Source organism: Siphateles boraxobius, unplaced genomic scaffold (assembly GCF_051911475.1).
Source record: "Siphateles boraxobius isolate OS27281-9 unplaced genomic scaffold, OSU_SipBor_1 368, whole genome shotgun sequence".
NCBI classification, from domain to species: Eukaryota; Metazoa; Chordata; class Actinopteri; order Cypriniformes; family Leuciscidae; genus Siphateles; species Siphateles boraxobius.
The window spans coordinates 68,793-82,296 of record NW_027508995.1 but is presented as its reverse complement, the minus strand read 5'-3'; the positions used below and the strand labels follow the sequence as shown (position 1 = coordinate 82,296).

Below are 13,504 nucleotides of genomic sequence, written 5' to 3'. Positions count from 1 at the left end.
TAAAAGTGCATCTATCCATCATAAAAGTGCATCTATCCATCAATCATAAAAGTGCATCTATCCATCAATCATAAAAGTGCATCTATCCATCCATCATAAAAGTGCATCTATCCGTCAATAATAAATGTGCATCTATCCGTCATAAAATTGCATCTATCCATCATAAAAGTGCATCTATCCATCAATCATAAAAGTGGATCTATCCATCAATCATAAAAGTGCATCTATCCATCATAAAAGTGCATCTATCCATCAATCATAAAAGTGCATCTATCCATCATAAAAGTGCATCTATCCATCATAAAAGTGGATCTATCCATCAATCATAAAAGTGCATCTATCCATCATAAAAGTGCATCTATCCATCAATCATAAAAGTGGATCTATCCATCAATCATAAAAGTGCATCTATCCATCATAAAAGTGCATCTATCCATCAATCATAAAAGTGCATCTATCCATCATAAAAGTGCATCTATCCATCATAAAAGTGCATCTATCCATCAATCATAAAAGTGCATCTATCATCATAAAAGTGCATCTATCCATCAATCATAAAAGTGCATCTATCCATCATAAAAGTGCATCTATCCATCAATCATAAAAGTGCATCTATCCATCATAAAAGTGCATCTATCCATCATAAAAGTGCATCTATCCATCAATCATAAAAGTGCATCTATCATCATAAAAGTGCATCTATCCATCAATCATAAAAGTGCATCTATCCATCATAAAAGTGCATCTATCCATCATAAAAGTGCATCTATCCATCAATCATAAAAGTGCATCTATCATCATAAAAGTGCATCTATCCATCAATCATAAAAGTGCATCTATCCATCATAAAAGTGCATCTATCCATCAATCATAAAAGTGCATCTATCCATCATAAAAGTGCATCTATCCATCATAAAAGTGCATCTATCCATCAATCATAAAAGTGCATCTATCATCATAAAAGTGCATCTATCCATCAATCATAAAAGTGCATCTATCCATCATAAAAGTGCATCTATCCATCAATCATAAAAGTGGATCTATCCATCAATCATAAAAGTGCATCTATCCATCATAAAAGTGCATCTATCCATCAATCATAAAAGTGCATCTATCATCATAAAAGTGCATCTATCCATCAATCATAAAAGTGCATCTATCCATCATAAAAGTGCATCTATCCATCATAAAAGTGCATCTATCCATCAATCATAAAAGTGCATCTATCATCATAAAAGTGCATCTATCCATCAATCATAAAAGTGCATCTATCCATCAATCATAAAAGTGCATCTATCCGTCAATCATAAAAGTGCATCTATCCATCATAAAAGTGCATCTATCCATCAATCATAAAAGTGCATCTATCATCATAAATGTGCATCTATCCATCAATCATAAAAGTGCATCTATCCATCAATCATAAAAGTGCATCTATCCATCAATCATAAAAGTGCATCTATCCATCAATCATAAAAGTGCATCTATCCATCAATCATAAAAGTGCATCTATCCATCAATCATAAAAGTGCATCTATCCATCAATCATAAAAGTGCATCTATCCATCAATCATAAAAGTGCATCTGTCCATCATGAAAGTGCATCTATCCATCATAAAAGTGCATCTATCCATCATAAAAGTGCATCTATCCATCAATCATAAAAGTGCATCTATCCATCATAAAAGTGCATCTATCCGTCAATAATAAATGTGCATCTATCCGTCATAAAATTGCATCTATCCATCAATCATAAAAGTGGATCTATCCATCAATCATAAAAGTGCATCTATCCATCATAAAAGTGCATCTATCCATCAATCATAAAAGTGCATCTATCAGTCATAAAAGTGCATCTATCCATCATAAAAGTGCATCTATCCATCAATCATAAAAGTGCATCTATCCGTCAATCATAAAAGTGCATCCAGCCATCATAAAAGTGCATCTATCCATCATAAAAGTGCATCTATCCATCAATCATAAAAGTGCATCTATCATCATAAATGTGCATCTATCCATCAATCATAAAAGTGCATCTATCCATCAATCATAAAAGTGCATCTATCCATCAATCATAAAAGTGCATCTATCCATCAATCATAAAAGTGCATCTATCCATCAATCATAAAAGTGCATCTATCCATCAATCATAAAAGTGCATCTATCCATCATAAAAGTGCATCTATCCATCATAAAAGTGCATCTATCCATCATAAAAGTGCATCTGTCCATCATAAAAGTGCATCTATCCATCATAAAAGTGCATCTATCCATCATAAAAGTGCATCTATCCATCATAAAAGTGCATCTATCCATCAATCATAAAAGTGCATCTATCATCATAAATGTGCATCTATCCATCAATCATAAAAGTGCATCTATCCATCAATCATAAAAGTGCATCTATCCATCAATCATAAAAGTGCATCTATCCATCAATCATAAAAGTGCATCTATCCATCAATCATAAAAGTGCATCTATCCATCAATCATAAAAGTGCATCTATCCATCAATCATAAAAGTGCATCTATCCATCATAAAAGTGCATCTATCCATCAATCATAAAAGTGCATCTATCCATCAATCATAAAAGTGCATCTATCCATCCATCATAAAAGTGCATCTATCCATCCATCATAAAAGTGCATCTATCCATCAATCATAAAAGTGCATCTATCCATCAATCATAAAAGTGCATCTATCCATCAATCATAAAAGTGCATCTATCCATCATAAAAGTGCATCTATCCATCAATCATAAAAGTGCATCTATCCATCAATCATAAAAGTGCATCTATCCATCATAAAAGTGCATCTATCCGTCAATCATAAAAGTGCATCTATCCATCAATCATAAAAGTGCATCTATCCATCCATCATAAAAGTGCATCTATCCGTCAATAATAAAAGTGCATCTATCCGTCATAAAAGTGCATTTATCCGTCATAAAAGTGCATCTATCCGTCATAAAAGTGCATCTATCCGTCAATAATAAAAGTGCATCTATCCGTCAATAATAAAAGTGCATCTATCCATCATAAAAGTGCATCTATCCATCATAAAAGTGCATCTATCCGTCAATAATAAAAGTGCATCTATCCGTCATAAAAGTGCATTTATCCGTCATAAAAGTGCATCTATCCGTCATAAAAGTGCATCTATCCGTCAATAATAAAAGTGCATCTATCCGTCAATAATAAAAGTGCATCTATCCATCATAAAAGTGCATCTATCCATCATAAAAGTGCATCTATCCGTCAATAATAAAAGTGCATCTATCCATCATAAAAGTGCATCTATCCATCAAAAAAGTGCATCTATCCGTCAATAATAAAAGTGCATCTATCCATCATAAAAGTGCATCTATCCATCATAAAAGTGCATCTGTCATCATAAAAGTGCATCTATCCATCATAAAAGTGCATCTATCCATCATAAAAGTGCATCTATCCATCCATCAATCATAAAAGTGCATCTATCCATCAATCATAAAAGTGCATCTGTCATCATAAATGTGCATCTATCCATCAATCATAAAAGTGCATCTATCCATCAATCATAAAAGTGCATCTATCCATCAATCATAAAAGTGCATCTATCCATCAATCATAAAAGTGCATCTATCCATCAATCATAAAAGTGCATCTATCCATCAATCATAAAAGTGCATCTATCCATCAATCATAAAAGTGCATCTATCCATCAATCATAAAAGTGCATCTATCCATCATAAAAGTGCATCTATCCATCATAAAAGTGCATCTATCCATCATAAAAGTGCATCTGTCCATCATAAAAGTGCATCTATCCATCATAAAAGTGCATCTATCCATCATAAAAGTGCATCTATCCATCAATCATAAAAGTGCATCTATCATCATAAAAGTGCATCTATCCATCAATCATAAAAGTGCATCTATCCATCAATCATAAAAGTGCATCTATCCATCAATCATAAAAGTGCATCTATCCATCATAAAAGTGCATCTATCCATCAATCATAAAAGTGCATCTATCCATCAATCATAAAAGTGCATCTATCCATCCATCATAAAAGTGCATCTATCCATCAATCATAAAAGTGCATCTATCCATCCATCATAAAAGTGCATCTATCCATCAATCATAAAAGTGCATCTATCCATCCATCATAAAAGTGCATCTATCCGTCAATCATAAAAGTGCATCTATCCATCAATCATAAAAGTGCATCTATCCATCAATCATAAAAGTGCATCTATCCATCAATCATAAAAGTGCATCTATCCATCATAAAAGTGCATCTATCCATCAATCATAAAAGTGCATCTATCCATCAATCATAAAAGTGCATCTATCCATCATAAAAGTGCATCTATCCGTCAATCATAAAAGTGCATCTATCCATCAATCATAAAAGTGCATCTATCCATCCATCATAAAAGTGCATCTATCCATCCATCATAAAAGTGCATCTATCCGTCAATAATAAAAGTGCATCTATCCGTCATAAAAGTGCATCTATCCGTCATAAAAGTGCATCTATCCGTCATAAAAGTGCATCTATCCGTCAATAATAAAAGTGCATCTATCCATCATAAAAGTGCATCTATCCATCATAAAAGTGCATCTATCCGTCAATAATAAAAGTGCATCTATCCGTCATAAAAGTGCATTTATCCGTCATAAAAGTGCATCTATCCGTCATAAAAGTGCATCTATCCGTCAATAATAAAAGTGCATCTATCCGTCAATAATAAAAGTGCATCTATCCATCATAAAAGTGCATCTATCCATCATAAAAGTGCATCTATCCGTCAATAATAAAAGTGCATCTATCCATCATAAAAGTGCATCTATCCATCATAAAAGTGCATCTATCCGTCAATAATAAAAGTGCATCTATCCATCATAAAAGTGCATCTATCCATCATAAAAGTGCATCTATCCATCATAAAAGTGCATCTGTCATCATAAAAGTGCATCTATCCATCATAAAAGTGCATCTATCCATCCATCAATCATAAAAGTGCATCTATCCATCAATCATAAAAGTGCATCTGTCATCATAAAAGTGCATCTATCAATCATAAAAGTGCATCTATCCATCAATCATAAAAGTGCATCTATCCATCAATCATAAAAGTGCATCTGTCATCATAAAAGTGCATCTATCCATCATAAAAGTGCATCTATCCATCATAAAAGTGCATCCATCCATCATAAAAGTGCATCTATCCATCATAAAAGTGCATCTGTCATCATAATAGTGCATCTATCCATCATAAAAGTGCATCTATCCATCAATCATAAAAGTGCATCTATCCATCAATCATAAAAGTGCATCTATCAATCATAAAAGTGCATCTATCCATCATAAAAGTGCATCTATCCATCATAAAAGTGCAACCATCCATCATAAAAGTGCATCTATCCATCATAAAAGTGCATCCATCAATCATAAAAGTGCATCTATCCATCAATCATAAAAGTGCATCTATCCATCATAAAAGTGCATCTATCCATCATAAAAGTGCATCTATCCATCATAAAAGTGCATCCATCAATCATAAAAGTGCATCTGTCATCATAAAAGTGCATCTATCCATCATAAAAGTGCATCTATCAATCATAAAAGTGCATCTATCCATCAATCATAAAAGTGCATCTATTCATCATAAAAGTGCATCTATCCGTCAATAATAAATGTGCATCTATCCGTCATAAAAGTGCATCTGTCCATCATAAAAGTGCATCTATCCATCATGAAAGTGCATCTATCCATCATAAAAGTGCATCTATCCGTCATAAAAGTGCATCTATCCATCAATCATAAAAGTGCATCTATCCATCATAAAAGTGCATCTATCCGTCAATAATAAATGTGCATCTATCCGTCATAAAATTGCATCTATCCATCATAAAAGTGCATCTATCCATCAATCATAAAAGTGGATCTATCCATCAATCATAAAAGTGCATCTATCCATCATAAAAGTGTATCTATCCATCATAAAAGTGCATCTATCCGTCATAAAAGTGCATCTATCCATCATAAAAGTGCATCTATCCATCAATCATAAAAGTGCATCTATCCGTCAATAATAAAAGTGCATCTATCCGTCAATAATAAAAGTGCATCTATCCATCATAAAAGTGCATCTATCCGTCAATAATAAAAGTGCATCTATCCATCATAAAAGTGCATCTATCCGTCAATAATAAAAGTGCATCTATCCATCATAAAAGTGCATCTATCCGTCAATAATAAAAGTGCATCTATCCATCATAAAAGTGCATCTATCCGTCAATAATAAAAGTGCATCTATCCATCATAAAAGTGCATCTATCATCATAAAAGTGCATCTATCCATCATAAAAGTGCATCTATCCGTCAATAATAAAAGTGCATCTATCCATCATAAAAGTGCATCTATCCGTCAATAATAAGTGCATCTGTCCATCATAAAAGTGCATCTATCCATCATAAAAGTGCATCTATCCGTCAATAATAAAAGTGCATCTATCCATCATAAAAGTGCATCTATCATCATAAAAGTGCATCTGTCCATCATAAAAGTGCATCTATCCGTCAATAATAAAAGTGCATCTATCCATCATAAAAGTGCATCTATCCGTCAATAATAAGTGCATCTGTCCATCATAAAAGTGCATCTATCCATCATAAAAGTGCATCTATCCGTCAATAATAAAAGTGCATCTATCCGTCATAAAAGTGCATCTATCCATCATAAAAGTGCATCTATCCGTCAATAATAAAAGTGCATCTATCCGTCATAAAAGTGCCTTTATCCGTCATAAAAGTGCATCTATCCATCATAAAAGTGCATCTATCCGTCATAAAAGTGCATTTATCCGTCATAAAAGTGCATCTATCCGTCATAAAAGTGCATCTATCCATCATAAAAGTGCATCTATCCATCATAAAAGTGCATCTATCCGTCAATAATAAAAGTGCATCTATCCATCATAAAAGTGCATCTATCCGTCATAAAAGTGCATCTATCCATCATAAAAGTGCATCCATCAATCATAAAAGTGCATCTATCCGTCAATAATAAAAGTGCATCTATCCATCATAAAAGTGCATCTATCCGTCAATAATAAAAGTGCATCTATCCATCATAAAAGTGCATCTATCCGTCAATAATAAAAGTGCATCTATCGATCGTAAAAGTACATCTATTCATCATAAAAATGCATCCGTCCATCATAAAAGTGCTTCAAAACAGAAACTGCCATTATAAATGTTGGAAGCATCAGGGTGATTATTAATAAAACTGTGATTGTATTCGTCTGAAAGAAGAAAGTCATGTACACCTATGATGAGGGCGAGTAAATCATGGGCTAATTTTCATTTTAAAGTGAACTACTCCTTTAAATAGAAGCCTTTAGATCAGGAGTTTTTTAAGGTCATGCTAAACACACTCTGTTTTGCCCCAGATCCACGGTGCCGAGAGCGAGCTGAACTCGCTGCTGAAGCTGAAGCACCCGAATCTGGTGCACTATCAGGCGCTGAGCTTCAGCGAGCGCGACGACGGTCTGGTGGTGGACCTGCTAGCCGAACACGTTCCCGGGTCGAGTCTGGCGCAGAAGCTCTCGAGTGGCTCTCCGGTACCGGTGGATCAGCTCCGGCATCACGCGGCCCAGCTAACCGCCGCGCTCGAGTACCTGCACAGCAACTCGGTGGTCCACAAGCACCTGAACCCGTCCTGTGTTCTGCTGGACGCTCGCGGGGACGTCCGGCTCGCAGACTACAGTCTGGCCAAACGCCTCGCCGACGTGTGTGACGACGACATCTTCCAGCAGGGGCGCGTGCGCTTCTGCGAGGAGGCGATGCCCACGCGGGCCGGGAAGAAAGGAGACGTGTGGGCTTTCGGGCTGCTAATGTTAGCGCTCGCGCAGGGTCGCGAGGTCGAGGAATATCCCGTCGCGGTGCCGGAGATGCTGCCCGCGGACCTGCACGACTTCCTCGACAGGTGCGTGTGACTGTCCACTGATGAGTGAGATTCACTGTGGCTAGTCCCCAGTGCTTTAAGTGGGCCGGTACGCGCCGGTACTCAGTACCGCCACTTCCAAATATAGCTCTTGAGCGTACCGCCACCTCTCCGTGCACCCAGAACGTGCTTTTAGCGTACCGGTACGCTCATTTGCACATCTGTTTTAATCCTTTGGCTGCGCTGCCGCTTTTCAGAGCACCCTTCACAATGCACGCTTCCTGATTCGTCCCACCGAGAGCAGAGACTACATTACCCATACACCCTTGAGTTTTACAAGTGAAAAGCGCGTGTGTCGCTTTTGCCGCTGTCAGTGTCAACCAACGTGGTCCCGAGAAGGGGACATTCTAAAACGCTTAACGTGAAAAACGCTTAACGTGGCTTACTGTACTAAGACAGTGATATTGAAAGACCAAACTCGGTACACATCATATTAATAAACCATACTATGTATAAAAAAAATCAGATGAGCCCAGAATCTGAACGCAACGCGTTTAATTACACATTAAGCGTTTTCCTCCCATAGAAAGCCGTTATAAGAAAACGCTTAACATAAAAAAAATAGTATTTAATAATAATATAAAAGTAATTATTATTGTTTTACATTACAACTCCTCCTGAAGGTAATATTGCAATAATTTAACACGTTTGCATTTTCACGGTTTTCAGTTTTTTTTATACTAATAAACATTTTATTTTAAGTTTTTTTTTATTTTTGTTTTTAAATTATCAGAAAAATGTAAAATTAACATTTTAAAGCTAAGTGTTTAGTAAGGCTGCACGATTTAAAAAGAAATATCCAGGTTTGCTGTGCTTGTTTGTAGGATCAGAAATTTGTGATTATATACTGTATATCAATATGGCTGGCTATATAATAATAATAATGATATTAATAACATTAAATAAAAGCTTTACTGTGAACTGAGCCTCTCTGAGACGCTGAAAACACGGATCGTGAGTGTAAATGAACACAGTGTGTACTTCACTCTGAAACACGCAGCGCATGTATTTATTAAACTAAATTAAACACATATCCCCACGCTCTAGACTGCTTTCATGAATATGTTTGTGCAGTAAAACCTTATAGATAATTTGTTTGCTTATATAACAAAATATATTTATGTATATTTGTAGGTGTGTGTGTCTTAATGACGCTGATCGCTGGCACGCTCACCAGCTTCTGGATCATCCGTTCCTGAGACCTCCGTCACCCAGGAGTGTGTTGCCGTGTCAGGAGTCCAGTCCAGAGGGTGAAACACACACACACACACACACACACACACACACACACACACACACACACACACACACACACACACACACACGCAAAAAGAATGGATTCGAGGAGTTTTATAGTTGAAATTTAAAAAAGTGACAAACCCTTCCCTCAATTTAACCCCCTTAGGAATGAATGAAAAAAACCTAAAAATGCTAAAACTTGATACCAAAAAATGATTTTATAATGTCTACATGTGTATCTGAATGCACACTCAATAGAAACTGACTTTATGACCCAGCAGAACAGCTCATTTACTCCATATAGAGATATTAGGCCATCTAGAGTCATGAAATATCATCTTATATAATTATTTTTCCAGAAAAGATCAAAGTCTCCCGATGTAAGATATTTAGAGCTGAATTAAATGGGTAATGCATGAAATTATTTTGAATTTAAGTTGAAAGAATGTGAGGAATGTGCTTAAATTACTATTTATTTATTATTTATTGATCAAATGTAATAATTTAAAGGTAAATACAATAAAAAATAAAAATCTCCCAAACAAATTGCATTAAAAAATAGAAAAAATATTATCAAAATGAAATGAAAATGAAAAAAAAGTAGTAGTATAATTTACATTTTAGGCTCAAGCCAAGGACGGCTCTTCTCAACACGTGTCGGTAATGTCCATGTTTCTGTCCCTCAGACACCGGCGTTGACTTCGCCTCCACGGTTGTGCCGCGCAGTCTCCTCCTCAGCGCCCCCTTCAGTACGGAGGTGCAGAAGCAGTTCTCCAGATACTACAACGAGTTCTCAGAGCTGCAGCTGCTGGGAAAGGGAGCGTTCGGTGCCGTAATCAAGGTCAGGGATGTCCTGCTTTTATTTTTGACACTTTTTTTGGGAGATTTGTTATTAATGCAGATGCTAATTCTACATCATGTGATGTGTGGAAAAAGCCTGGAGTTCGTGATGTCTTCAGTTATAGTATTAACGCTGCGCGATATTGGGAAAAACTGACATTGTAATATTTATTTTTTATGCAGTATATATTGTGAAATGAAAAACTACAGACATTTTTACCAGATGATGATTTGAATAGCTCAGTTTGGAAAGTATTAATCTTTCAGATTGATCGGCGTGATTGTTTTAGTCGTGTACATCTGCATAGAAAGTAAAAATTATTTAGAATTGCGAAATTATAAATCTTTAACATATAATAATAATAATAATAATTTGTATAATTATTATACAAATATATTATATTATAGAAATATATTATAATATATTTATTTTTTATTTTTATACATGCATATACAAATAATCATATATATATATGATATTTGTATATGCATGTATCATTTTTATAAATATTCACTTTTTTTTACTATAAAAATTACTACAAATATATTTTATACATCACTATAAATATCTCTATTTATATCTATTTATATAAAATTATATATATATTGTACAGCACAATAAAAAAGTGTATAATAATACTATAACAGCTGAATACTAAAATGGCAATGCTAATATTCATATCTCGATTTCTTTACTTTCAAATGTTTTATTTAGTCGGAAACCTTAAAGTTTCTGTTTATTCGACGACAGGTTTATAAATGCTCATATTTTCTTTCCTCGCCGTGTTTTCCCCATTCAGGTCCAGAATAAGTTGGATGGATGCTATTACGCGGTGAAGCGGATCCAGGTGAACCCGGCTAGCAAGCAGTTCCGGCGGATCAAAGGTGAGGTTACGCTGCTGTCGCGACTCAACCACGAGAACATCGTGCGCTACTATAACGCGTGGATCGAGCGGCACGAGACGGCGTGGACCGGTGAGCTGAACAGTGACGACTCCGAGGCATTCGTCAGCCCTGAGAGACGCTCTCCACCCGCGGCTCGATCCCGCCGCAACGAGCTGGGTCTGATGGACAACATCGAGGACGAGGCGCCGCCGCCGGCTCTCGCTAGCTCTGTGGAGTGGAGCACATCGATAGAGAGATCCAGCAGCACTAAATGTAGTGCTGCCGACAACGAGGAAGACGACGACGACGATGATGATGATGATGATGAAGAGGACGTGTTCTGCCCCTCATTCCTGTGAGATTTCTGCTGTCCAATCATCATGTGTTGTGCACTAATATTTATGGGTGTGACGAGATCTTGTGCCACAAGATCTCATGAGACTAAATTGTGACGTCGAGTGAAAAGCTGTCTCGCGATATCGCCATGACGGAGTGTGAAGGCCAATTTATACATCTACGTCAGGTGCGCGCAGTAGGTACGGTGTAGCATACGCACAGACGTTGTACCATACGCCGTAGCCTGACGCGCACCTCCATGACAACCCGGACCACAAGATCTGTGATTGGTCAGCTTGGTAGCATCTCGTCTCCTCCTACGCATTTCCGGCGTGTTCTTCTGCACCGCCAGCCATTTTTAAATTCAGAAGTTCAGTGAAAATTCAGTTAAGAAACATGCGATAAGCTCCAACTCCAACATGATCCGCTCACTTTCAGTCGCCATTGCTTGTAGTAGCCTAAACTCAAAACAGCCGCGAGGAATTTAAACACAGTGGAATGTTAAAACCCTCCCCCGCCAACTAGCGTTTCAGCGCTGTAACTGCAGAGTAACACAGACATAACGCAGAAGTATAAATGCTCACGACGGCGTCGCCTACGACGGACACTCGACGCAGAGGTATAAATTGGCCTTGAGGGTGAAATTAGCATAGAATACGCCACAGCTACATTCACATTACATTACGGTATACACCGCAGCACTGTCGTTTTGCCGTTTTTATAAAAATAAAACCGTTATAAACTATTGTAAACATCTGCTCTGCTCATCCAGCACGAGTTACAGTCGAAAACAGTGAAAAGTGAAAGTAAAACACGCACAAATAAGGCTTCATACAATAGTCTGTCTCCCGATATCAGACATATCTCTGAACTGTGCAGTTGTTGCTCTGGTCTCTGTTTGAACGTTGAATATAGAGAGAGTACTTTAATTATGGTTGCACTTGCACTTATTGTTTGCACTTAAAGCTACAATATGTAATTTTTTTCGCCGCTAGGGGTCGCTAACTTCTTACAATAACAAAGGCATAGGTTGTTGACGCATAAGCAGAATTATGGAACTGGTCAGAACGGATGGATCTAATAATGTTTATGGATATTCTAACATTTCATCATGTTGAGCTATATAACAGTACATTTGCTCACTGTCTAATAAAGTAAATGCTCTGTCGAGTCGAAGTTAGTCGCGGACTCTAGCTCTCGTTATCTCGAAAACGCCACGCTGATATTGATCCTCGTTTTAGTTCTGCTTTTGTCCTAAAATCTGCTTGCCATGATCCATAATGTTTGAACAACAACAACAGCGTGAGCGCGCCGCTAGACGTAACGCAGTTGTCCACGTCTGTCGCCATGGTTACTATGGCAGTACTAGCGTAAACCAGGGATTACGCGATTTTATGTCATTGACAGGCGACAAGTGAACATGAACGGGAAATGTATCACACTGTGCAAGTGTTTTTTGGATATTTTATTACAAAATATCTTACATATTGTAGCTTTAATGAGAACTTTTAAAAAATAAAATAAAAACTTTATTTTTTTTAAAATAAAATACTTTTCTTATTTAAGATTTTTTATAATATTTTTAAAGATTTGATTTCTATGTTCAGTTTGTGGAAAGGAGTTTGATTAGAAGATCACACACTGCCTCATAATTCATGTAGTCACTTGAGTTTGTGGCAAAACCTTTTTCAGTGCTTGTATATTTTTGTATTTCAATGCATTTGATAATTCATACTCATAAAGTAGAACTGAAATGACATTCATTACAAGATTATTAGTTAAAACATTTCACAAATCACCTGCAGACTATTTTTCCAGTCATGAATTTTGTCATGGAGGATTTCTATAAAATATTGTGCAGAAATCTGGTCTCGTTCTCGTGAGAAGCGTCCCGTCACACCTCTACTAATACTGAGTGTTTGTGTTTCTGACCCGGTCTGTTTCGACACACAGCCCTCCTGACAGCGACTCTGAGAGCGACGTCATCTTTGATAACGCTGACGTCAGCAGAGACAGTTTCCTACAGGTCAGTCATTAAATCTCATTGATTAATGCAGTTCGACAGTTTTTTTTTAAATTCTTTACTTTATTGTAATGGTACGAAACTTGGTACTTGCTGTGTGAACACACAAAATGAAATCACGGACATGATTCGAACAAGTTAAATGTTCCTGAAGAAAGTAGTCACACTTGTGCTCCTCGC

General features: G+C 36.6%; 1 protein-coding gene across 3 annotated transcripts in view; it reads left to right on the top strand.

Annotated features, from left to right (window-relative positions):
- LOC143702926 (eIF-2-alpha kinase GCN2-like) overlaps positions 1 to 13,504 on the top strand; it is an 82,887-nt gene that overhangs the window by 15,715 nt on the left and 53,668 nt on the right. For all 3 annotated transcript variants that reach the window (XM_077196851.1, XM_077196852.1, XM_077196853.1), the window contains 5 exons: positions 7,448 to 7,983; positions 9,136 to 9,251; positions 9,927 to 10,081; positions 10,881 to 11,320; positions 13,255 to 13,327. In XM_077196851.1, coding sequence (XP_077052966.1) covers positions 7,448 to 7,983; positions 9,136 to 9,251; positions 9,927 to 10,081; positions 10,881 to 11,320; positions 13,255 to 13,327 — 1,320 coding nt within the window. The remainder of the gene's footprint in view (positions 1 to 7,447; positions 7,984 to 9,135; positions 9,252 to 9,926; positions 10,082 to 10,880; positions 11,321 to 13,254; positions 13,328 to 13,504) is intronic.